This window comes from Stegostoma tigrinum, chromosome 2 (assembly GCF_030684315.1).
Source record: "Stegostoma tigrinum isolate sSteTig4 chromosome 2, sSteTig4.hap1, whole genome shotgun sequence".
Classification (NCBI taxonomy): domain Eukaryota; kingdom Metazoa; phylum Chordata; class Chondrichthyes; order Orectolobiformes; family Stegostomatidae; genus Stegostoma; species Stegostoma tigrinum.
In genome coordinates, this window is record NC_081355.1 from 18952032 (window position 1) to 18979778 (window position 27747).

General features: G+C 45.4%; 1 protein-coding gene across 5 annotated transcripts in view; it reads right to left on the bottom strand.

Moving 5' to 3' along the window:
• The window catches only part of zgc:158766 (uncharacterized protein LOC100009641 homolog), a 288496-nt gene that overhangs the window by 28772 nt on the left and 231977 nt on the right, over nt 1-27747 (bottom strand). For all 5 annotated transcript variants that reach the window (XM_048559826.1, XM_048559809.2, XM_048559817.2 and 2 more), the window contains exons 8-12: nt 22160-22276; nt 15489-15587; nt 11967-12109; nt 10133-10271; nt 1913-2035 (exon numbers count right to left, since the gene is read on the bottom strand). In XM_048559826.1, the coding sequence (XP_048415783.1) occupies nt 1913-2035; nt 10133-10271; nt 11967-12109; nt 15489-15587; nt 22160-22276 (621 nt within the window). The remainder of the gene's footprint in view (nt 1-1912; nt 2036-10132; nt 10272-11966; nt 12110-15488; nt 15588-22159; nt 22277-27747) is intronic.

Genomic DNA, 27747 nt, shown 5'->3' on the forward strand with positions numbered 1-27747 from the left:
TTTATCTGGACATGTTAATATACAACTTGCATTTATACACGGTGAAACACTCTAAGGAGCCACAGAGGGACAATTATTCATCAAAATTTGGCATGAAGCGACATGGGGAAATATTAGGATAAAGGACCAAATGTTTAGTCAAAGAGCAACGTTCTAAGAAGCTTTTCAGAGAAGGTGAGTGAGATTGCAGAGGCTTTCAGAGAGGGCTTTTCAACGTTTTTGGTCTCCCTGGGCAGTTAACGGTATTCTATCTTTTGGTGGAACAAGAAAGTTGAGAATAGGCAAGAGACTAAAATTGGAGGAGGCACTCATTTTGGAGGGTCTTAAGTCTGGATTAGGCAAATCATGCAGGGATTTGAAACAACGATGGGAATTTTAAAATCAAAGCACGGCCATATCAGAAGTCAATGTAGCTCAACAAGTACAGGAACAATGAGAGTTGAGTTTGGGAGTGAGTTGATGTAAAGGCAACAGAGGGTTTCTCCAAAAGAGACAAGCACCTATCTATCCACAGGGATAGCAAGAGATGCAGTTGCTAGAGTCAGAGGTAACACAGTATGGAGCTGGAGGAATGCAGCAGGCCAGGCAGCACCAGAGCAACAGGGAAGCTGACGTTTCGGATATTTTTCTGAAAAAGGGTCCTGGCCCGAAACGTCAACTTTCCTGCTCCTCTGATGCTGCCTGGCCTGCAGTGTTCATCCAGCTCCGCACTGAGTTATCTATCCACAGGCCTCTTTTTGCAGCAATGAACCTCAGAGAGCAGTCTTTTGGGCCACACTTCCAACAAATCCACCAAGTATTAAAAGATGCCTCACAACTGTCAAGAAATCATAGAATCCTAGAATCCCTACAGTATGGAAACAGGCCCTTCAGCCCAACAAGTCCACTCTGAACGACACAACATCCCACCCAGACCCATCCTCCCTGTAAGCCACCAAACCTACACACCCAGAATACTACGGGCTGTTTAGCATGGCCAATCCACCTAGCCTGCACATCTTTGGACTGTGCGAGGTAACTGGAGCACCCGAAGGAAACCGCATGGGGAGAATGTGTGTGGAGTTTGCACAATTTTTAACACTGAGACAGAGAGATTAGTAAATATTCTACAGTCCTGAAGACCTGGAACCTCACGGTGATATCATTCAGTGTCACACTACATAGTGCAACAATGGAATTCTCTTCCCAACGGCACTGTGTGTTTTCCTGCATCCCAAGATATGTTTTAGACTCAGGAAGACAGCTCTCCACACTTTTGCAAATCAGGATAGAAAATAGAGTAGACCAGCCATGCCCCACAAATGAATAAAGACAAGTATCAGTTTTCTCTGAGGCTTTTGAAAATAGTCCCTTCAACTAAAATGCATTCTGAGCGCCAATTAAACATATTATATCCCACTTTAACATGTAAAGCTGATATACATTGAACCATTTGAACAATGCAAAAACTATAAACTGAAAACTTTGAGAATGGATTATCTTACTGTTTAGTGTTTCAGTCTCATGCTAACAATCTGAAAAATCCATTGATAAAGTATAAAGTGGTACCTTTACCCCAATAAATTCCTGACATGAAGTTTTGTTTAGTGTGCTGTGAACCATCCTAATCCCTTGTTCTTTGTTATTTCACCGCAGGTAATCAGATCAGCTTTATCTGCAGTGTCTTCATAATCCCTCTGCTGTTTTATGAATAGTTTCCCAAAAGTGAAGCAAATTCTGAGTAATCATTCTTTTCACTATCAGATAACTTGAAGACTTAACAATGAACAAAAAAGGTACAGTTGGATTTATCTACTAGTTTTCCATTGGGGACTGCAGGCCTAGGTTTTATTTCATCGAAAGTCAATGCACGCTGCGTGTTTATTGTAACATTTCCCACGACTCTGAAGCATGAGTGGTATGTGAGACTTACCGCAGCCTGGCTGTAGAAGGAATTATATTTTTCCTGCATTTGTCTTAGAGATTCCAGTGAATGTGGCAAAGAGTCCACCTGCACAAGATATTTTTCTCTCTCGCAGTCAGCCCAGTGTCTGATCTGAAGGTAATAAAAGCACAGCAAATGTCAGTAGGAAACACTATAATGACCTGCTTTAGACATCTGAATCTGTCCAGAAATACAAAGGTCTGATTTTTGCTCTGTTGTGGCAAAAATAGCAGATGACCCCAGAAATCATCAGTCCTGTCCTTGAACTTAGCACTTGTGTTATCACTGGGAATGAGAACACAGTTTAAGTTGGCAATTGTGCAAGTACAGCTTTGGAGGCAGCTAGCCATTTAAAGCATTAACTGCCACTGTAGAGGTGCAATTTTGGTAACATGTGAGCTTGAAACTCCATTTGTACAGAGGAGTCCTGACAAGGGCAGCTCTGAAATTTATGTGCACTTCTTTGGATAGCTAGGGTTTCCCCACAGAGAAACAAGGTATTCGTTTGGATCGGGTACTGGGATTGCCTTGGGAGGAGAAGTTCCCTTTTGGCGTGGTTCAGGTGGTTATTGGGATTGTTAAAAGGTTGCAGAAATGTGTGTAAAATGTGCATAAACACATTATTTTCCAGATCATTAGAACTGTCAACAGAGCTATCAAAATTCTTTAAAAACAACTTTCAGATTACATCTGAAGACGGCATAAGAAAGGGACGAGTCAAAAACTGTCAAGTGGATCGGTAGAAAGTGTTAACAAGGCCAGTCAAAGAATCTGCTAAAGGTAACTGTTAAGCTGTCATGACATTTAAAAGTCCAATCCTTTAAACACATGGAAAACTGATAGAAAAGTTAAAGAGTAGGACTGTTTGTTACTTCATTCTGTCTGTTGAAATAAACCCAAGGCTTCCATTCCTGGGTGAATATTGCACGATTGATTTCACAACCATCCAAAATCACAGCAGGACATCTTCCATTTCAATATTTAACTGGCGGCTACAAGTAGTTATAGACTCTCAAAGGTGGAATTCATGATTCCAGTGCTCCTTCTAAGGGATCATGAATGAAATGCTAATTGCTATAAAGGTTTATATGGTCGAATGAATGCAAGCACAATATTTTTTTATGAATGAGAGTTTCTTTTCAATTTAATGAAGTCTGCAATGGAAACTTAGAACTTTATTTTATCAAACTTTATGTGATCTTATTTCAGCATAGATCCTGAGTTCTGCTCATCGTGCATGTTTTGTATGTTTGCATAGTAGGTATAAAGGAAAAGTAAAAGAAAAATAGCTAATTGTGATCATAGGTTGACTTAGCAATGTATCTATAAAGGAATGCAAAGCAGGGGTAACAGGTTGGCATGAAGGATATGTATGAGAAGGTGCGGGTGTTATGTGGAGGAGGCATACTTTGGCATGGACTGTATGAGGTGCCATAGGAGGTAGGTAGGATAGACCTAATACGGCCTGACCACTTGAGGAAACATAAGGGTTGTTGGGAATGTTTTAGGGGACATGAAGAGGCTGTGTGTGCCATATTTACAACTTTTCTGTGATGCTTCTTCCCATTTGTGGGCCGGCAGATTGCTCATAGGAACTCCCACAGGGGGCGTCCTATGTCTACTGCTGACAAGCCTGAAAACACAAGGCAGGCAACAGAATGAGCTGTATGGGCACTGAGTGCAACTAAATCAGAACGTGTGAAGCATGCTGAAGGGAAAGAAGAATGATAAAGTGATGGGTCTCATTATGTCTTTTGGTTTTGAGGCTGTGACTTGGGGCTAAAAGAATAACATAGGTCTTTGTCACACAACACAAAGGGTATTAGAAATACCACCATAGCCGTTTTGATGTAAATAAGAAGGCATCCCTTGTGAACATCTTAAATAGAGGTGGCCAGGAGCATTTGACAGCATGTAAAATGATGAATGGGTAAAAAATGTGATAGTTAGGTGGTATGGGCTGGCATAGAGAGTGCGTGCAAGGCTGGGGGCTTAGTGATGGAGGGACATTTCACATTTATTCTTTATTTTAAACGTTAGGCCATTGCGTCAGTTTCCCAAGACAGACTTTCTGCCCAGTCCACCCAGCAGCCTCTACAGTTCTTCCATGGTTGTCCACTCCAACATAAAATCCAGACTGTCCACCCAGGTGCAAAATCCAATGTATGGGCAGCCATTTTTAAAGATCGGATTCACAAAGGTGGGAATCCTCCCCTCTCTCCCAGGAGCAGAAATGTGTGTCAATCAATGCAACAGCCACTTGAGCATACATCCAGAAAGTGAATGATTTGCAGAACAGAAGTAATGTAATGCTAGTTATGACATGGTGTGTATTGAGTGGAACAGGTCGTTTTGAAACTGGGGTGAGTTAAGCAATAAAGCAAGAAGTTTTGAACAATGAGTCATAACTCAAACTAGTTTCTGCCTTTAAAACCAAAAGAACTGTGGATGCTGTAAATCAGAAACAAAAACAGAAGTTGTTGGAAGAGTTCAGCAGGTCTGGCAGCATCTCTGGAGAGAAGTCAGATGAAATGTTTTGGGTCTGTTGTCCTGAAACAGGAACTTTTATCTCTCTTCACAGACACTGCCGGGCCTGCTGAGCTTTTCCAGCAACTACAATTTTTGTTTCTGCCATAATTCAGTCCTCACCGGGACATGGGTTCAAGGTACAAAAAGTGGTGTATGATCAAACTAACTGATATTGCCTCATTGTTAAGGGCATTTTTGAAATTAATGGCCAATTAATTCCAATGGGCAGTGCCCAGTTTCTGGCGTAACGTGTATCTGTTATGAACATTCACTCCTCTGGTATAAGCCGTGTTGGATACCATTTTGGTAAAAATGTTAGAGTGTTGCAGTGGTATATAGATTAAGCACATGATGACATCAGTCAGTGTTTAATACCGATTCAAAATCAGGGTTGCCACTACAGCTCGTGCTCTACCTAGCATTATTTCTTCATCATATCTGTTTGATCATGCATCTAACAGGAAGGGCTGACACTAGTGCTGTGCGAATGTTATTTATAGGCATGTTGCTAATTGATTTATTTTGATTGTTGTTATAATTATACAATTACTTGTTTAATGACTTCTATATTCATTAAAGTTGCAGTATCCAGAGAGAGTGGTGTGGCAGATGCTGAAAGATTTGAGTCTGACATGAAGGCTTTGGCACCTGTTGGCCCCAGATCTGGGCTTAGTAGTAGTTGATCCTCTTGACTAGAAGAGGGCATTTCCCCTTGACTTGCACGACTAAGAGAAGGAGCTGATATACACAGGGTGGGTCAGATAGGATAGGAAGTGGAGGAGAAAAGAGAGAAAGGCTCTGAGCAGGGGCCGTATCCAGCTGGAAAGTCAGAAGCAATGCTCCTCTCCTTCACTGTGGTACTGTACGTGAGACATCTAGATTTACCACAGACGTTCTGACTGAAATCTGCCTCCTGCTGCAACCACACCTGCAGGATTGGACCGATGTTGACAGTGGCTGTGAAGGTGAACACAACCATCAACATTTATGATAACAAAGTGTGGAGCTGGATGAACACAGCAGGCCAAGCAGCATCTCAGGAGTACAAAAGCTGACGTTTCGGGCCTAGACCCTTCATCAGAGAGCCTCTCTGATGAAGGGTCTAGGCGCAAAACATCAGCTTTTGTACTCCTGAAATTCTGCTTGGTTTGCTGTGTTCATCCAACTCCACACTTTGTTATCTTGGCTTCTCCAGCATCTGCAGTTCCCATTATCACATCAACATTTATGAGTCAGTTTCCTTCTAGACCACATCTGGAGCTATCTCTCAGTTTGCCATCCATTGTGGTTCAGAATAGGGCACTGACGCTTTCTAATCCATGGAAACCAATTACATTTTATTCTCCCCAGCAGTTGGAGTATGTAATTCACTCGGTTTGCAGGTTTCCCAATGGTGCAGAATGTCATTGCCTCCTTGCATGTGCTTTGTAGGTGTTTATGCTAATATGTCTTGTACTGGAAACAAAGGGGATTACAGTCTCTCAACATCCTACTGATGTGTAATCATGAGCACATCTTGCAATTCAATGCCCAATTCCATGGCAGTGATCATAATGCCTTCAAACTTGAGCCAGATTCCAAATCGGGCCATTTTTCTCTCTTGTCGTCCTCTGCTAGAGATACCAATCTCTCTGGAACAGCCCCACAAAGTGCATGCTGCAGGATAAATCCCTGAGTCATCAACAGTGACAACAAATTTCATTCACACTGTTCTGGAAATATAGGTTGATGTTCTAATGGACGTCACACTGGCGTGATCATAAAAGAATGGCTGCCAGGCTAAAGATAGATAAGTTAAGGTGGTGAGTGAAAGCTTCATCAAAAAGATTAATTTAAGGGGATGGTCTTAAAAAGCAAAAGATGGTGGAGAAACACCTTACTGATAGGGAAACTGGAATGCCCAGGAAAGGAAAGGATCTTTCAATTCCAAGGCATTTTCATCAGACCATTTCAGAATACTATATTCAGTTTTGAAGCATGTCGTCTCTGGAAGGAGAAACTGGCCCTAGTGTGGGTGTAGCACAGCTTCAACAGCGTGATTTCTGAGCTAAAGCAGGTTAAATCATGTTTACAGGTTGCATTAACGTGGCTCTTTTCCCCTAAGTGTAGAAAGCTGGGGGGTGTCCTAATCAAGATGTTTAAGTTGATGGAGGAATATATTAAAGTAGATGCAGATAAACTAATTCTTCCGATAAGGAGTCAAAAATGAAATGAATCAGAGTCTTGACATTCAAGCTAGATCATTCAGAATGAAATCAGAAACCGTCTCTTCACACTAAGGCCATCTCTGTTCCCTTGGAAATCCTCACCTTCACAGATGCCAGTTTTCGGTCAATTCAATTGACGCACATGATATGAAGAAACTGGCGACAGTACTGAATACAGCAAAGGCTTTTGGCTCGAACAATTATCCAGCAATAGTGAAGAATATTTGGGCTCCATAATTTGCCATCCCCATTGCCAAGCTGTTCTAGTACAGCCACAAAAGTGGGTATCTAACTGAAAGTGTTAAATGTTGCACAGATACGTCCTGTACATGAAGAGGAGGACAAGTCCAATCCACCCAGTTATCACACCAACAGTCTACTCTCAATCATTAATAAAGTGGTGAAGGGGTTATCAACAGTGTTTTCAAGTAGCACTAGCTGAGTAATAACTTGCTCACTGACACTCATTTTGAGTTCCATCAGGACCATTCAGCTCTTGACCTCATTGCAGCCTTTGTTCAAACATGGATAAATGAGCTGAACTCCGGGTTGAGGTGGCAGTGACTATCCTTGACATCAAGGGTATATTTGACTGATCGTAGTGTCATAAGACCCTCAGAACACTAGACTTAAAGGGAGTCGTGAGAAAAGCTGTCTGCTGGTTGGAGTCAAACCTAGCACAATGAAAGATGATTGTGGTTGTCGGAGGTCAGTCATCTCAGCTCCAGGGCATCTCTGAAGGAGTACTTCAAGGGAATATGCTAGGCCCAAACATCTTCAGCTGTTTCATCAATGATCTTCTCTCCATTATAAAATCAGAAATGGGATGTTCACTGAATATTACACAATGTACAAAATCATTCACCCTTAGATACTGGAGAGGTTTAACTCCACATGCAGCAAGACCCAGGCAATTCCTAGCTTCAGCTGATTGGTGGCAAGTAACATTGTACCACACCAGTGACAATCAACGACTGGCATCTAAAAAAAGAGAATCCAACCATTGCTGAAAACCCCAATATCAATATCCTGGAGTTAACGTTTTCCAGAAACTGAACTGGACCAGCCATATAAATACTGTAGCTACCAGAGCGGATCAGAGACTAGGAATCCTACAGTGCGTAAGTCACCTTCTGACTCTCTAAAGCCTGTCCATCATATACAAGGCATAAGCCAAGAGCGAGTCTGCACTTGTCTGAATAAACGCAGATCTACTGGGTGGCATGCTCTAAGGGTCAGTGCAGACTTGTTGGGCCAAAGGGCCTGTTTCAACACTCTAGAAGTTCTATGATTCTATTATAAACAATCAAGAAGCTTGCCATTATCCAGGATAAAGCAGCCCAGTTGATTGGCACCAATCCATAAATATTCACACCATTTACCACCAATGCACATGAGCAGTATATGTGCCGTCTGTAAAATGTGTGAAAGAAGTCCAGCAAGGCTCCTTACGCTGCACCTTCCAAACAACGACCATCTAAAAAGACAACAGACATAGGTATATGGCTATACCATCATCTGCAAGTTCCTCTCCAAATCATTCGCTATATTGACTGAGAACTATATAACTATTCTTTAACCATTCTTTCACTATTGCTGGGTTGAAGTCCTGGAATGCTCTTCCAAACAGCTTTGATGATGTATCCGCATCAAATGCATTGTGGCTTACCATCGCCTTCTCAAGAGCAACTAGGGATGGGGAGTAAATGCTGACCCAGCCAGTGAAGCCCCTGTAAAAAACACTGGGGTAATGGAAATTTGCAACACTCTCATCCCAAAGTGAACGGATGTTGGATCAAGTTTCTATTCAGGATTTCTATTCCAGTCAAAGCTATCATCTTCAGGGCAGCAGGAATTAAAGAAGAGATTCTTAGATGGTGAGATGGGGAGAAGAATTTTTTTAAAAGTAACATAAAATTGAGATCAATACGCTTTTGTGGGATATCCAGGGATATATAGCAGCAGCAGATAAATGAAGTTGAAACTGTGATGAAATCTATTTATTTTTGCATGTGTCAATTTTATACCATGTAAACCAGCAACCTGTGAATATTGTAATATTCAGTGATGTGGATATTCCAAAGGTTACTGTATTCAAATGATTAAATGGGTGTTATATTCAATCCTATCTAAAAACAAGGATGAGGGCTGTTCTAACTTTTACAATATGTTACCTTGAAATAATTCAAGGGTTTTGGAGCAGTCACTTTTGATCAGTTGAATGGAGCAGTTGGAAGAGTAGGTTCCTACTATTGGGTGGCTAGTTAGTGAGAAACTGAGAGAACGAAAAGAGGTTCCATGCAGCAGTACGAGGCTATTAAACTCTTCTGTTGGGAAGGCCCCATGTTTGGTGCCCTTGGGTTTCAGGAAGCAAGTGGAGTGCTCTGTGCAGTTAGGTCTGACCACCTGTGGGTGTAACAAAGTGCCGGAATCAGAAATTCACACAAGCTGTGCGGTACTTAGAATCAGCAATTAATATTTTAGTGCGTCTGAGAGTACAGTTTTGAAAAGTTCAGAAAGTGCATTTGCTCAGAGCCAATGAGAAAGGTTAGAGGTCAAGAAAAGAAAACATCAGCAGTGCTGGCTTGCTGAATCTAGCCATCTGAGAAAAACTGGAATTGTGCCCGAGATTAAGTGCTGGAATGCAGCTTTCCAAATGTGAGCAGGGCAGACCCAGGAAAGGAAGGTGAACTACTAGAATGTGAACAATCATTGAGGTGGTCTGCGACTGAATGCCATTTGGCAGGCTGCAGTTCAGATGATGTTCCTTGAAATAGCAGAATTGGAATCACTGAAGTTTTAAGAGATTGAAGACCCACTGTGTCACAAATGTCTGGGGAGTTGCTGAAAATTTCATGGGGTTTATTTTGATCACATTTCTATTTAATGTAGGGAGTTTAAATGTAATGTGTCTGTTATCCATATTCATCTTTAGTGAAATCTGGATGTAAGAAAATTAGATATACGGTTGATTGCATTACTTAATTTGTAAATTATTTCTTGCTTGTCTGAAATCGTGGAATGCTGTCACTTTAGTCTCTTAGCAAATACTGGAATCACATACTTTGTCAACATTAAAAAAAAATGTCACTGGTATCCACCCAGATTGTAACTCAAATTTGAGCTAGTTTGAAACATAACAGGACATATATAAATCTTAATGAAATAAAATAGCAGAACAGGCTCAAGGAGTTCAAAAGACTCCAGCAAACCCCCACCCCAGTCATCTTCCTGTATCTTGTCAGGCTTAAGCTAGTTCTATTTTTTGTTTCAACTGATCTAAATCAGATGCAGATTGGACTGAGACAGATTAATTCTGGAAAAGAAAGCTAATAATAAAATTCACAGATTGTGCGATTCATTTCTCTTTTACGTGCTTTGAAGGATTTTTCCAAAAGACAGGCATAATGGCACTGCCTCCTTTGGTTTCACTGGTTCACGTATACAATGAGATCTCAAAGTCTTTGTTCACCTTGCTACTTCCTTCCTCGAATCTTCTGAGCTGCAGTAGGATCTCCAGCTGCTGTAGGCACTTGTTGGTCAGTATGACTAACCTATGGACCTCTTCATCCACCTGATTGTACAGCATTGTGATGGTATCCATGGCATCCCTGCAAACATTTAGAACATAAGTTTGTCTGATTGCATGTCTGAAAGATACTTTCATTAGGAAGAATGTTAAATGTTGACATGCATGCCAGGGTGTTCTAGCTTTTTGATTACAAATGAGCCTTATAACGATTATGACACAGTAATCTTGAGCCATTGGGATTCATAAGAGCTTAACAAAGCTCCTGGTAGAGAAAGCAGGTGTTAGAGATACATAAAATTGTGATCAATTTTAACCGAGGGGGTAAGGACTAGCTATCCTAGGTTTGATCGTTTGTCTCCAATTTTTAAAGGCTATGCTTTTGATGAGACCATTCAGGACATTGCTTCTGGCCAGCAGGAGAAATTGCAGAACTAAATATGGAAACATTCTTCTGGCATAAATTGAAGTCAAGCAACATTCAAAATCTAACACAATTGTTTGAAGCGTTTCTCATTATGAGTCACAGACCAAATAGGCTGCACAGGTTACGCAAACCAGGAAAGCTCCTGTTTGATTCCTCATCTATTTAAACTTAGTTATCTTATTCACAAAGAGGGCACTTGGAGATGGGTAGTGGGAATGAGTTAGGAGTATGAAAATATTTGCTGACTGTTGACATGAAAACAGAAAATAATCTAAGTACTCAGAAATTTCTAGGTGTCTGCACAATTAAAACAGGTATCTGCTTTGAGTAAGAATGGTCTACCAATACAATGAGGGAAAGATTCAATTTATGATGAGAACAGATGGTAGTGGAACAGCTCAAGATAATCTATCAAAATTGGTCATGGTGAATAACAGTCAACAAATTTGCAACTATAAGTTGTACATTCCTGTACTGCACCAATGATGGCTTTTACATTACATTTCACAATGCATTGAGTACTGTACACTCAGTGTTCCTGAATATATATCTTTTTGTGTCTCCAGACTCATTTCACTGATCTCAACAGATTTGTTCACAAGGTTGTTCGGGGTAATGAGAGACAGGATTTCTATTCCAGTCAAAGCTATCATCTTCAGGGCAGCAGGAATTAAAGAAGAGATTCTTAGATGGTGAGATGGGGAGAAGAATTTTTTTTAAAAGTAAGGCAACTGTTATTCTATTATATTATTTTTCAATTATTGTTCAAAAATGGCTGTGTAGTGTTGCGTTTGTTGTAATATAGAAAACACAACAAGTAATTTACTTGCAGCAGATAAAGACCAGATCATTGGTTTATTGTTCAGGCTTGAGGTTGAAAGTCAAGACATTAGAGGGAACTCTTGCTGAACTTCTTTACATGAGTGCAACGGGATGCCTTTTGTAAATGTAAGAAGGCAGATACGATCTCAGCTCAACATCACATCCAAAAGACAACAACTCTAACAGAGCACAGTGCTTTGTCAACAGTACACAACACTTTCAGCTTAGATTTGGCACTCAATTCCTTGGCATGGGATTTGATCCTATAATCATTTGACTTGAAGAGCAAGTGTAACTAAATAAACAACCTATTGCAACCTACTGTCTCCGAGTTTTGGACTACCAAACATAATCAACTGAATTCATGCTCTGGTGAGTAATAGAATGATGGCATTGTTAGATTTCATAGAATAAAAGCTTAACAAAGGTGACCTTTTTCATCACACAAGCAAAATGATCTTTGGTACAAGAAAGTCGAATATTTTGAAGAATTCTTCTAAATTAACTTGAAGTCATTTAATGTCCTACCTGTAGTCATCAGTGTCAGAGAATTCATCCTTCCTAATCCGAGCAAGGATAGTCCCACCTTCCAGACGCAAGCCCACTAGCCGAGAATCCTCGAGGACAGACTTCATTATCCTTGTATGTTGGTTGATGAGCTCAGTAACTTCCTATAGAATTAAGGGTCCACATTTAATTTAAATTGATCTTTGTCACATGACATTTGTTCTACATTTTTCTGACATCAGCCAACCACCCACCACCACAACCATCATCACCACATCACCGTGGCTATAAGTTTATATTGTTTTATCTTGGTTACTTTGTTCTCAGCTGACAGGACTACTTTTCACCCTTCAACCACCTTAGTTTATATAGATTTTGCATTTCTATTTCTCTTTCTCCCCAGTTGGCAATCCCTTTATCTTTTTGCACTGGGCCTCAACATCATCTATTTCCTTTGCCCCTCCTCAGCCAATTTCTGTACTTTGACAGTGGCAATCTCCAACCTCTATAGTATAAATAAAACATCATATCTGACACAAAACCCTAACTCTGTTGTTCTCTGCCCGCAGATGCTGTCAGACCTGCTGAGTTTCTCTTGGATTTCCTGTGTTTCACATTTCCAGCATCTGCATCATTTTACTTTTATTGAATTTAAATTGTGACACCAAGCCTCCTTTGCCAAGTGAATGTGACAGAAATTTGCAGGGCAGAGGGATCAAAACCTCCCTGCCCACATATTGATTGCTTAGGGTCCAATGTACAGCCATCCATGTACCATTAGAGGCATGGGAATAAGAAGCAATAGTACACATTACCTCCAATAGACAAACAATTCACTGAAGAACTATTGAGTGACTGGACATTGACTGTCGAGAATTATGAGTGGGACCCAACCTCAAATAAGTTCACTTGACCTGAACAATCATGGACCCGAGAACGTCCAAAGAAAGAGGGATGGGGGAAATAAAGGAAAGGAGTGTAAGAATGTGGCGTCCTTCAGGTTTAATTTTGATCGAACTTGATTCCCTACCCTCTCTTCGTCAGCTGTTGGAGACGGTAAACTTCGGTGGCTCTTCATGTTGCAACATTCTTCTTTACCTCAAGTGCCTTTCCTCCCGCATCCTTGTCTACCTTTCTCATTTGACAACCTACTCATGATCGCCTCCACATTCATTCCTGCCACTGTCACTCAGAGGGGAGAGGGAGGGTATCAGAACGAAGCCACTGAGAGTTACACTTTGCTCAAAATCTGCACTCCGATTCTAGCCCTTGGTGCATCCTGTCCCTGAAATACTGCCCAACCCATGGGAAAGAAAAGAACAAAGATGTAGGGGAGAAACAAAGGGAGGTAAGGGAAGCGAAAGGAAGAAGAAATGGAATCAACAAAGTCAAAATCAAAAGAAGAAAAGAGAAAGAGAGACAGAAAGAGAAAAAGAGCCATAGAGATAAATGGAAACATGAAAGCGGCAGAGGCCTGAAACTACTGTGATTCCTGATATTACATTAAAAACCTTGGTTGGCATCCAATTTTTCTGTAGCCTCCATTTAGAATGTTAACTCATCATACTGCCAAACTGGGCATAACCTTCTCAGCCACCAAACAAATGGGCATTGGTGAGCAAGTCTGAAGAATCATGTGGGATTTGCAGTAAGGAGATTCAGACTTGAGAACAAAATGCTTCATTTATCTCATTCACATGCAGTTTCCTATTCTCCCAGTTGCTAGAGAGAAACTAGGCAGTGACAATTCCCAACAGGAAGACCAGAGCAGTACCCTGGCCACTCCAGCTTACCACTTGCTGTCCTTGCTTTGTCACAAGGTACCAACATCAAAGGACATATTTCTTGGGTAATGACTGCATGCACTCACCATCCCATGTCTAATCCTCTAGCCACCAGGACCTCCAGGTCTCCAACGGCAAAACATGCTGACAATTTCCCTTTGACTGGGGAGCTGAGTGGAAATGTGCATCACAGCCGCTGGCTGTAGGTCCTGGTAGTGACCATCGTCCAGCCTGTGTCACGTGGGTAAAATGCAACCAGTCGGGTAACATTGGGGTGGGGTGTATAGGTAATAAAAGAAGGCACGTTTGGGAAGATTCGATGAGAAAATCCCCCCAGAACTCACCAATATTGATACTTAATGATTGTCTGGCCAAACTCAACCCTGCCTGTGTGGCCTGCAATGTTGCTCCAATGCAAGTACTGGCACAAAGGTGTAATGGCAACATTACCACGTCTGTGGCATTTCCCGAACACCCTTGGCCGTGTCTCCTGCATTTCCCGCAACACATCCCTCACGCCCCGCCCCAAGAGGATCCCCCTTGTTCTCACATCCCACCCCACCAAACTCCGGATACAACGCTTCATCCTCCAACACTTCCGCCATCTACAATCCGAACCCACCACCCAAGACATTTTTCCATCCCCACCTTTGTCTGCCTTCCTGAGAGACCACTCTCTCCGTGACTCCCTTGTCCGCTCCACACTCCCCTCCAACCCCACCACATCCGGCATCTTCTCCTGCAACCGCAGGAAGTGCTACACTTGCCCCCACACCTCCTCCCTCACCCCCATCCCAGGCCCCAAGATAACTTTCCATATTAAGCAGATGTTCACCTGCACATCTGCCAATGTGCTATACTGTATCCATTGTACCCGGTGTGGCTTCCTCTACATTGGGGAAACCAAGCGGAGGCTTGGGGACTGCTTTGCAGGAACACCTCCGCTCGGTTCGCAATTGACAACTGCACCTCCCAGTCGTGAACCATTTTAACTCCTCCTCCCATTCGTCAGACAATATGTCCATCATGGGCCTCCTGCAGTGCCACAATGGTGCCACCCGAAGGTTGCAGGAACAGCAACTCATATTCCGCTTGGGAACCCTGCAGCCCAATGGCATCAATGTGGACTTCACAAGCTTCAAAATCTCCCCTCCCTCCACTGCATCACAAAACCAGCCCAGCTCATTCCCTCCCCCCACTGCATCCCAAAACCAGCCCAGCCTGTCCCCGTCTCCCTAACCTGTTCTTCCTCTCACCCATCCCTTCCTCCCACCTCAAGCTGCACCTCCATTTCCTACCTACTAACCTCATCCCGCCTCCTTGACCTGTCCGTGTTCCCTGGACTGGCCTATCCCCTCCCTACCTCCCCACCTATACTCTCCTCTCCACCTATCTTCTTTTCTCTCCATCTTCGGTCCGCCTCCCCCTCTCTCCCTATTTATTCCAGAACCCTCTCCCCATCCCCTTCTCTGATGAAGGGTCAAGGCCCGAAACGCCAGCTTTTGTGCTCCTGAGATGCTGCTTGGCCTGCTGTGTTCATCCAGCTCCACACTTCGTTATCCTGTAATGGCAACATGATTGGTTTACCTCGACAATTTCACTTGGGAGATAGAAAATAAAAATCGTAATTGTGAAAATATAGACTGAGGATTTTAAGTCAAAAGTGGGAGCTAAATGATAACCCAGAGGCTTGTTCCAGTTATCTCTGTGGGTAGAGTTGGTGGAGTTCTCCTATAAAGATACCATGTGTCGAGTGTACCTGTTCTGTGCTCGGCATTCTGTTGACATTCAGACTGTTGATGAAATTCTTCAGGTATATGAGAGCCCCTCGACAGTTCATCATAAATGGCTCCAACTTCTGAAACAACAAACAAGAGTCACAGATTCATACAGCATGGGAACAGACCTTTCAGTCCATCCTGAACATAATCCCGACTAAACTATTCCCACCTGCCTGCTCCTGGCCTAGGTCCCTCCAAGCATTTTCTATTCATATACTTACCAAAGTGTCTTTTAAACGCTGTAACTGTTCAGGAAGTTTATTCCACATGTACACCATCTTCTATGTAAATAAATTGTCCCTCATGTCTTTCTAAAATCTCTCTCCTCTAATCTTAAAAATATGTGCCTAGTCTTGAAATCCCTCATCCTAGAGAAAAGATACCTACCATTAACCCTATCTATACCCCTCAGGATTTTATAGACTTCCATAAGGTCAGCTCTCAACCTCCCAGTGAAAGAAGGCCCAGCCTATCAAGCCTCTCTTTATAACTCAAACCTTCCATGCCTGACAACTTTCCAGTAAATCTCTTCTGAACCTTTGCTAACTTAATAATATAGAACTGGACACAGTATTTCAGAAGAGGCCTCACTAATGTCCTGTACAACCTCAACATGAGTTCCAAACTCCTATATGCAAAGGACTGAAGTGTTATACCTTTGTCATGGCTTTCTCTATTACTTGTTCCTTCACAGTGAATAACCATCGCATTCAAAAGCACTTTATTTTTAGACACAGAGATCCTGCTCATTTTCAAGTTTTCACATGAAGGTGTAATGATACAAATCCTTTCCTTGCTCAGCTCCTCACACTTCCATCTTTCATCAAACTGGTCAGAAATCACACAACACCAGGTTATAGTGCAACAGGTTCATTTGAAAGCACCAAAAGCCTCACTTCTTCTTCAGGTGTTAGTCTGACTAAACCAGGCTTAACACCAGGCTCCATGTACCTCATCATCATTGTGGTCACTGACTTACTTTGGCTGTGTTGTAGCAGTGCATTGATTTAAGAAACAAGTTACATCCTTATTTCCAAAGCCCTTCAGGGCCTCACCCGCCTCTATTACAGCCACTCGCTTCATTCCCACAACTATTTCAGATTTCAGCATTCCTCTAATTCTGGCATTTTACACATCTCTGATCTTAATCAGTCCACGATTGGCAACCACTCCATCTGTCTGAACTTCCTAAACATCAATCAATGCATTTCTTGCTCCCTCTTTAACTTGTTTTTTTCCAACCTGTCTCTTTGACAAAGCTTTGGGCCATCTTTTCACATATCTTTTGTGCATTTTTATGTCAAATATTGTTTAATAACATTCCTGTGAGGTGCTACTGTGAGTTGAAGATGTTATGTAAATGCATGTTACTGTTTAATTTGACAATTTTAGGCTTGAAAAAACAAGTTGTCTTTTACTGTATGATTCATTGTATTAAACTGAAAAGCAACAGTTATGTATTATTTTACCATAATGTAAAAACAATTCACAAGGATACCAGCAGAACTGGCTTGCCGTGTTCATCTGGCTCAACACCTTGTTTTCTAAGGAAATGACCCTATGATTCTGTGAAGTAAGAAACAGAAGGAGTCAGCCATTTGGCCTCTCAAACTCACCCTGAAATTCAACAAGATCATGGCTAATATGGCCCAGGCCTCAACTCCTCTTTGTGCCAGCTCCACATAGCCCTCAGTTCTTTGACATTTAAAAAATCGATTCACCTTTTTAATAACTTAGGAAGCCTGACTGAAAAGGAACATCAACAACTGTTCAACACCGGATTAGAGCCACCACTTGTGATGCCCGTTGGTTAGCCTGAGCCCAGGACAGACAATTTTACAGGCACATCTTTTAACTTTTCCCCCAATCAACCAGATCAGAACTGCTACTACACCGGTCTAGGGTATGTGGGATTTGAACCAAGGCTAGCTGGTTCAGAAGTAAGGACACTACCACTGTGTCATAACAGCACTCTGGGTTTTAGTTTTTTTTTTCCATCCTATACCCAGCGGTGTTATCAAACACAACTGAGTAACTTTCCTGCCAACAAAATCACTGACCTTTTCTTCATTTCTCTTAAACTACTAGCCACCTTAAGCAGTTCCTTGAAAATTGAGTCCCAGTTGGACAAGGGTGGTGAAGAAGGCATTTGATACGCTTGCCTTCATTGGTCAGAACATTGAGTATGGGAGTTGGGACATCATGTTGCAGCTATATAAGGCATTGGTGAGACCATTTTTAGAATACTGCATACAATTCTGGTTGCCCTTCTATAGGAAGGATGTTGTTAAGCTTGAGGCAGTGCAGCAACAATTAGCAAGGTTGTTGCCAGGACTGGAGGGTTTGAGCTATAGGGAGATTCTGACTAGCTTGGGGCTTTTCTTCCCTGGAGAGTCAGAGGCTGACAGGTGACGGTATAGAGGTTTACAAAATCATGAGAAGCATAAATAGGTGGAATAACCAAGATCTTTTTCTTGGTTGAGGGGGGTAAGCAAAACTAAAGGGCATAGGTTTAAGATGAGAGGGGAAAGATTTAAAGAGGATCTCAGGGTAACCTTTTCACACAGAGCGTGGTGCATCTATGGAATGAGATGCCAGAGAAAGTGGAGGAGGCTGGGACAATCGCAACATTTAAAAGGCATCTGGACAGGTATATGAATAGGAAGGGCTAGAGGGATATGGGCCAAATGTTGGCAAATGGGACTAGGACAGATTGGAAAGTCTGATCAATGCGTACGAGTTGGAACGGTCTGCCTCCATGCTGTATGACTCTATGATGCTATAATCATCCACGTCGCCAATTAAATATCTACAAACAAAGCCTATTTTGGGCAAGGAAAAACATCAAAAGTGAGGGGGAGGTAGGGAGAGAGGAAAGGGACTGAATCAGAATGGGGTTGGAGGGGCTGGGTCTGCTTTATTCTTTTCCTGTTCTTTATACCCAGAAGCATTATCACAGACAAATAAATGACTTTCCCACAACCAGAATCACCTTGACTGTGCTTTTATTTTGTGAAATAATAACCACTAACAGTAACCACCCGAGCAGCCAAACCAAGACCTGCAAGAAAAGTACAATTTTGACTAATGCAAATCATCAAAAGTGAAGGGGAGATTGAGAGAGGGGGAACGGGCAAAATCAGAATGGGGGTGAAGGGAGAAATAAAGCACTCTATCTCCCATGGTGCCCACCTCTCTCTAAAAGAGATCAACAGCACTGATGGACACCACGGGTTAGGTCAGTTTTATTCTTCTCAATGGGGAGGGGCAGATAGGGAAGGGGCTTGGGTCTACTTTATCTTATTTTCTATTCCATTACATACCTGCGGAACAGGGAGGACCTGAACCAAAGGCCATCGAGATTAGAATTAAGAATACTACCACTGCACCACAAGAACCCTTTGGGACTTATTTTTTGTTTTCTAATTAGAAGTGTTATTATATACAGCAGAGCAACATTCCCACCACCACAATAACCATTTTTTAAACATTTTTGTTTAAACCAGTAGCCACCACCAGTAAAAGGACCTGTGTAGCCAATGCAATATTTACATGCAAAGCCTGTGAAGGAGAATTCAAACCTGCAAAAGGGCTCTGTTTTATAAAGAGCTCTGGTGAAGAGTTTCCAGTTGGCCAGGCCATTGCCTCTTACTCACGTAGCCCCAAAAGGGAGATTAATTAATGATTCCCCTTTGACCTTGTAAGGGCTTTCACAAGCTTCTCCTTAAATAATTTCCATGACTGACCCTCCATATCTCTGAGATACTGAATTCCAGGGAGTCACCACCTTCTAGGCACCAAAATTTATTCATGTCTCAATTAGAAAGAAATTTCTTCTTATTCTGTAACCATATCCCCTAGTTGAAGATTCCTCAACTCGTGGAGACATCGACTCCACTCATACCTTGTCAAACCCCCATCAGGGTCTTGTATTTTCAACAAGATGTCCACACATTTTTTTTCTATACCCTAAGGTCTAACCTGGATAACCATTTTTGACAGTCAACCCCTTTCTCCAGGAATCAGCCTATTAAATCTATTTTGAACCACCTCCAATGTCAATGTATCCTTTCTTAAATACGAGGAACAAAGCAATACACAGTGGGCCAGCTGTGGTCCCAGCAACATCCCTATTTTCAAACTCTACACCCCTATGAATAAAGTCCAAAATTACATTTACCTCTAATTACTTGCTGCTCCTGCAGGCTCACATTCGGTTTTTCATGTACAATAACACCCAGATCCCTCTGCACTGCAATTTTTTTGGGGGATGAAACTGTCACTGTTATAAGAAAATCAAACGGGTTGGGGCTGATTCTGGGAAGGGAGAAGGCAAAGAAAAGTCCAAAAAATGTCCCTTAAAAAGAAGATAGGATGTAAATGGAGAACAAAAACAAAGTTCCTGGAAAAGCTCAGCTGGTCTGGCAGCATCTGTGGAGGAGAAAACAGAGTTAACATTTCGGGTCCAGTGACCCTTCCTCAGAACTGATGGCTGGGAAAATGTCAGTTTATATGCAGAAAATAGGGAAGTGGGTGGGTTAGGGAGTAAACGTAGGATAGAGCCCAAAGAGAGAGAAAGACAGTTGGACAGACAAAGGAGTTGCTAACAATCAGGCTGAGAGGGTGAATAGTTGTTAATGGGGACTGTTAGTGATTACAATAGAGGGTGTGTAGTGGCAGACTATGTGGTAACAAGGCCTGGTGTGTAGGGTGGGGGGCTGGGACATGGGAGTGCTTAGGCCCTAAAATTATTGAACTCAATATTGAGTCCGGAGGGCTGTAGAGTCCCCAAGTGGAAAATGAGGTATTGATCCTCCAGCTTGCTCTGGGCTTCACTGCAACACTGTAGCAAGCCGGAGACAGAGATGTTGGCCAGAGAGCAGGATGGCGCATTGAAGTGGCAGGCAACAGGTAGTCCAGGGTCTTTTTTGCAAGCAGAATGTAGATGTTCTGCGAAATGGTCACCAAGTCTACGCTTTGTTTCCCCAATGTAGAGGAGACCACATTGTGAGCAGCGAATGCAGTAGACTAGATTCTGGGAAGTGCAGGTGAAGTGTTGCTACACCTAGAAGGTATGTTTGGGCCCTTGGATACTGGGAGGGAGGAGGTAAATGGGCAGGTGCTGCACCTTTGCCGGTTATGGGGGAAGGGGCCGTAGGGCTATGGGGAGGTGTTGGGGGTGAGGGAAGTGTGTGCCAGGGTGTTCCAGAGGGAACGGTCCTGCGGAAGGCAGACAAAGGAAGGGAGGGGAACATGTGTCTGGTAGTGGCATCTAGCTGGAGGTGGCAGAAATGGCATCTGATGATTTCTGGATGTGGATGCTGGTGGGATAGTAGGTGAGGATAAGGGGAACCCTATCGCCATTACGGGAGGGAAGAGAAGGGGTGAGGCCAGAAGTGCGGGAGATGGGTCATACCCGATTGAGGGCCCTGTTGACAACAGAGCTGGGGAACCCTCGGTTGAGGAAGAATGTGGACATTTCGGAAGCTCCCTTGTTGAAGTTGGCCTCATCTGAACATAGTGATGGAGACGGAGGGACTGAGAGAATGGGATGGAGTATTTACAGGAAGTAGGGTGTGAGGATGTATAGTCCAGACAGCTGTGGGAGTTGGTGGGCTTGTAATGGATATTAGTGGCCAGTCCATCCCCAGAAATGAAAACAGAAATGTCGAGGAAGTGAAGGGAGGAGTCAGAGATAGACCAGGTGAAAGTGAAGGCAGAGTGGAAATTGAAGGCAAAATTGATAGAAGTTTTCCAATTCTCGACGAGAGAGGGAAGCAGTACCGACAATATCATCGACGTGCGGGTGGTGGCCGGAATAGAACTGGAACAAGGAATGTTCCACGCACCCCACAAAGAGACAGGCATAAGTCCAGACCATGCGGGTACCCATGGTGACCACGCTTACCTGAAGAAAATGAGAGGAGTTGAAAGAGAATTTGTTGAGGGTGAGGACAAGCTCGGTCAAGCGGAGGAGGGTGGTGGTGGCTAGGGATGGTTCAGGTCTTTGCTCCAGGAAAAAGCAGAGAACCCTAAGACCCTCCTGGTGGGGAATGGTTGTGTAAAGAGATTGCACATCCATGGTAAAGAAGAGGTGGCTGGAGCCGGTAAACTGGAAGCTTTGAAACTGGCGTAGGATGTCAGATGAATCTTGGATGTATGTAGGTAGGGATTGGACCAGAGGGGAGAAGACTGAGTCAAGGTGAAAGAGATGAGTTCTGTGGGGTATGTGCAGGTTGAAACAATGGGGCTACCTGGACAGTCCTGTTTGTGGATTTTTGGCAGGAGGTAGAAACAAGCTGTGAGGGGTTGGCGGACTATTAACTCGGAAGTGGATGGGGGGAGATCATCGGATGAAATGAGATCCATAACTGTAGTGGATACAATGGCCTGATGTTCATTAAGTTCCAAGTAATCCACATGTATGAAGCCTTAAATTCTTTCACTCGATTGAAATTCTGCCAATACTTCATTTTCAAGGAAAGTCTCATTCATTGGATTTGGATGCCCAACATTACAGCGAACTTGTCATGCTAACATTCCCAGATGCAAGTGTGCAAGCATTAAACAAGTATATCAGTGATAGCCACTGCTTTACCACAATAGTTTAGATAAGAATATTTTGTTGCCTCGGATTGACCATACGAACCATGTGGAAGCGAATCCAATCATTGTGATCATAAGGAAACGTTCCAGAAAATTCCTGTGTCAGTTGGCTGCCATCAATGTGCTTGTGAAGGACCTTCAGCGACGACACTATTTCATACTAGATTGGGCAAGAAATAATAAAGATTAATCTTAACAAGTGACTCCTTGCAAGCTCACGTTTCTCCCAACACATAAGAATGTTTTTTTTTTGTGAGAGCTGACATAAGAACATAGTGACATTGACAAGTAGAGTGAACAGCCAATGGGGAACTTCAAACCAGCGTCTACAGGAAAACAACACATACGGACCAAATACTGAGCTACAGGAGCAACCATCCCAACACCCACAAACGAAGCTGCATTAGAACATTATTCCAACGAGCCACCACACACTGCAGCACAGAGGAACTACAAAGAGCAGACGAAAATCACCTATACAGCGTATTCAAAAAGAATGGGTACCCTATGAACACAGTCCGCCAATTTCTCAGCAACAAACCCAAACAAACAGACAAAATGGATCCAGAAACCATAACCACTCTCCCCTACAGCAAAGACATTTCCGAAATGACTGCCAGACTACTCGGACCTCTTGGCATCAGGGTAGCCCACAAACCCACCAACACGCTAAAACGGCAGCTAATGAACTTAAAAGACCCTATACAGACAACAAGCAAAACGAACGTCATCTACAAAATACCTTGCAAGAACTGTGACAAACACTACATTGGACAAACTGGCAGAAAGCTAGCCACCAGGATACATGAACATCAACTAGCCACAAAACGACATGACCCACTATCACTCGTATCCTTACATACAGATGACCAAGGACACCACTTTGATTGGGACGACACATCCATCCTAGGACAAGCCAAACAGAGACACGCATGAGAATTCCCAGAAGCATGGCATTCCACCCGGAACTCCATCAACAAACACATTGGCTCCAAATCAATCTACCATCCTCTGAGAAAAAGAACAGGAAATTTCATCACCAATGCAGGAAATGACATCACCAACCCAAGGAAACCTAAACAGATAAATAGAAAGTGGGACATAACACCAGCGTTTCGTCAGAGGCTTACTGATGATGTTACCTAGAATGGTGACAAAACATCTTGGAACACACCTTCAAGCTCAGTGAACCAGCTTACATCTGGAACAAAATAAAGACCCACTCTCTTGTGGACCGAGAGGAGGAGAGCGCTGTCTTGGAGGTGAAAGGAAGACGTCGGGTTGGCTGTGCACCCTTGCAACCAGTGGATCTTAATGCTGGCTTCGGCCGAACGCTGGTTCAGGGGAGCAGCCAACCTGCAGCGATGGCTGCGGCGAGTGCTCGTGCCCCAGGTCAGGGGGTCCGGAACACCATCCGTGTTTCCGTGAAGAAGGTGGATGAAGGGGCACCTGTGGACCACGCCTTCTTTGTGAAGAGGGTCCTGTTGGACGGTTGTGGGTTCGCTGCTGCGGACATTTACTGCCTGCAGGATTTCCCCGGAGGATGTTTTTACGATGTGACCTTCAGGAGTGCCAAGCTTTGCGAGCGCTTCCTGGAGGTTTTCAAGGAGAAAGGAGGTGAGGGCCCCCTCTCTGTATTGACCGCTGTCCCACTGTTCTTGATGCCAGTGCAGAGGAGCCGTATGGTGACTGTACACATGTACAACCTGCATGTGCCAGCAGTTGATGTCCTGACCTTGGAAGGTACGTGAAGGTGGAAGGGGACCTAACTGACATCATGGACCCCTTTGGCATCTGGACCAGTAAGAGGCAGGTCAAGGCGACGCTGAGGATGGGCGCAGACGGGAACATCGTACACCCATCGTCCAGCTTCACAATTGGCGGGAGCAAGGGCTACCTGACCTACGCAGGGCAACCTAAAGTCTGCCATGCCTGTGGCAGGTCAGGTCACGTGGCGGCCGACTGCAAAGCCACCATCTGCAGGAAGGAGGGACACCTTGCAAAGGATTGCCCACAAGAGAAAAGCTGCAACCTTTGCAGGGAAGCGGGCCACCTCTATAGGGCATGCCCGCAGCGGGGGACCACCTACGCCCAGGTCGCTGGCAGGGGCAATGCGGGGCCAGCCCTCCTGGAGGAGAGGAAGGCACCAGGGCCCTGCAAGGACCCCACTAATGTGCAGGAGGGCCAGGTTGTGCAGGAGGGCCCAGCGCCGCAGGATGGGCCCGAGGCCAGCAAAGCACCCCTGCAGGCTCCGATCCCCCCCGACAACCCGGAGTCGATGGAGGCGGCGACAGGCGACCCAGGGGAGTGGACGACGGTCCGGAAAGCGAGGAGGAAGGCACGTCGGCGGGCTCAGGAACCACAACCATCAGGCGGGAAGAGGCAGCTACAGGGGGGCTATAAGAGATCCTCTGACGAGGGGGATTCGGAGAGGGCCCACCCGAAGCAGAAGTTAAAGATCTCAAGGGAGAAGGAAAGCAGCACCCTGCTTCCAGGTGAAGGGAGGCATCCGGAGGCTCCCTCTGACACCCAGTCATGTGCCGCTGGGGCACTGGAGGGCCCCCCGGAACTTCCAGGCGGGAAGGAGGAAACAGCGTGTCCCCAGCCTGACCCAGAGCCGGACTCTCCTGCCTCCGTACCCCCGACGGGGGGATGCCACCTGGAAGGCAGCACGGACGGTTTCCTCAGCCCAGAGAGCGTCCAGCAGTTAGCCCGAGCATTGGGCATGAAGGGACAGATAGAGGGGCTGGACCTTGGACTTGGGGAGGGTACTGCGGTCACTGCCCACATTGGGGGTACGAGTTGCGAGCATTAATGTGCGCAGCGTCAAGTCAACCGCAAGATGTGTATCCACGTTGGCCTACCTGACCACCGTCAAGGCGGACATCCTGTTTCTGCAGGAGTGCGAGATACCGCACCTCGGCAGGTACGGGAAATGGTCCGGCGCCTGGACCTGTGGGCCTTCGATCTGTTCGGGGGGGTAACGACTGTCGCTCCTCGGGCCTGGCTATTCTGCTGCGGGGACGCGACTTCACCATCTCTCAAGTTCAGGCGGTGGTGGTGGGGCGCCTCCTAGTGGTTGATGTCACCTACAGGAACGCTCCCCTGAGGCTGATCAACGTGTACGCCCCAGCGGTACGGAGTGAGCGGTTGGCCGTCCTGCAGCGGCTTCCACCCCTGCTGGCTACGTCCAGGCCGGTCATCCTAGGCGGAGACTTCAACTGCATCATTGATGCATATGGAAGATCCGGCGTGGGGACAGCGGGTGGAGGGAGTCAACTGGACGTCACGTCCAGATTCCTGATGGGCACAGTGAAGGACGCCAAGCTGCTCGACGTCTTCAGCACCCCTGCAGACAGAGCACAGCGGAGATACACCTGGTCGCGGCCAGACAGGTCTATTCGTTCAAGGATAGACTTCCTGTTTGTGTCACGGGCGTTCTTGGTCAGGTCCACCGGCGTCAAGCCGGTGTTCTTCTCTGACCACTGCCTCCTGCTGGCCGACTGTCACTTACAGGACGACCAGCCAGGCGGCAAGGGGATGTGGAAGCTCAACATGACTGTTGACCCCACAGAACGTCGAGGAGCTTAAGAGGGAGTACGCCGGTTGGAGAACCGTGAAACCCCTCTTTGAGTCTCCGGGCGACTGGTGGGAGACGGTGAAGGAGAACATCAAGAGGCTCTTTGTCCTCAAGGGTGTTCGGAAAGCGAGAGAGAGGCGGGGAAAGCTGTCGCGACTCCAGAAAAGGGTGCAGAACCTGCTCCTTCTGCAGTTGATGGGGGTCGATGTCATGGAGGACCTCCGTGAGGTGAGGGGCCAGCAAGCCTCGCTCTTCGCCGCGGAGGCCTCCAGATAATCTTCCGGTCCAGGATCCGCTCCGTGGAGCAGGACGAGACATGCTCGCGCTTCTTCTTTCAGAAGGTGCACAAAGAGAGGTCTGTGCTTAGCCGGCTGAAGGAGGATGACGGCTCGGTGAAGTCGTCTCGGCCCGACATTTTGAGGATCAGCAGATCCTTCTATGCTAGACTGTACGACACGAAGCCCACGGACAGCACAGCCTCCGAGTCGTTCCTGTCGTCTATCACGGAGGTCTTAGACGACAGCACGAGGGAGTGGCTGGACCGGCCGATATCCCTGGATGAGCTGACCAGAGCCCTCAAGTCCTTGGAGAGGAATAAGACTCCCGGGAGCAACGGCTTACCGGTCAAGCTGTATTTCGCTCTGTGGGACCTGGTCGGCCAGGACCTGCTGGAGGTGTACGATAGTGCGCTTCAGGCAGGGGAAATGTGCAAGTCTCTGAGGAAGGGCATCATCACCCTCATTTACAAGAGGAAGGGGGAGAGGGAAGAAATTAAGAATTGGCGTCCCATTTCACTATTGAACGTGGACTACAAAATCCTGGCCAAGGTCATAGCCAACCGGGTCAGGTCTGTCCTGGAGTCGGTGATTCACCCTGACCAAACCTGTGCTGTGCCGGGCAGGAAGATCGCTGAGAGCCTCGCGCTCATCAGGGATACGATCGCCTACGTACAGGACAGGCAGGTGGACACCTGCCTCGTCAGCCTGGAGCAGGAGAAGGCCTTCGACAGGGTCTCTCATGCTTACATGAGGGACGTCCTCTCCAAATTGGGGTTCAGGGAGGGTATCCGCAATTGGATCCGGCTGCTCTACACCAACGTCGTTAGTGCAGTCTCGATCAACGGGTGGGAATCAGACAGTTTTCCTGTTAGATCTGGAGTCAGGCAGGGCTGCCCACTCTCTCTTGCCTTGTTCGTGTGCTGTGTGGAGCCCCTTGGCGCATCCATCAGGAAGGACGTGAGCCTGAAGGGCGTGACTATCCCAGGCAGCGGAGGCCGTCAGGTCAAGACCTCCCTGTACATGGACAATGTCGCCGTCTTCTGCACCGATCGTCGGTCGGTGAATAGACTGTTGGACATCTGCGGCCAGTTTGAACTGGCCTCGGGTCCCAAAGTCAATAGGGGTAAGAGTGAGGTCATGCTCTTTGGGAACTGGGACGACTGCTCCTTCATCCCCTTCACCGTCAGGACAGACTACCTGAAGGTGCTGGGTGTTTGGTTTGGTGGAGCTGGGGCGTGCACTAAGACTTGGGAGGAGCGTATCACCAAACTGAAGCAGAAACTAGGCAGGTGGACGCTCCGGTCCCTCTCCATCGCAGGTAAGAACCTCGTTGTCAGGTGCGAGGGGCTTTAGGTACTGTTGTATGTGGCACAGGCCTGGCCTATTCCCTGGACCTGTGCCGCTGCGGTCACCCGGGCCATCTTCCACTTCATTTGGGGGTCGAGGATGGACCGGGTCCACAGGGACACCATGAACAAAGACCTGGAAAATGGGGGAAGGGCGTACCGAACGCCACCCTCGCCCTGACGGCTACCTTTGTGTGCGGCTGCATCAAGCTGTGCGTAGATCCTCAATACGCAAACATCAAGTGTCACTACTTACTGAGGTTCTACCTGTCCCCGGTGTTGCGAAGGACGGGCCTGGCCTCGTTGCCGCGGAACGCTCCGAGTAGTTGGACCGTCCCGTACCACCTGTCCTTCATGGAGAAATTTTTGAAGGGAAACACCCTTGACCACAAGGCCGTCAGGCAGTGGTCAGCACGTAGTATCCTCG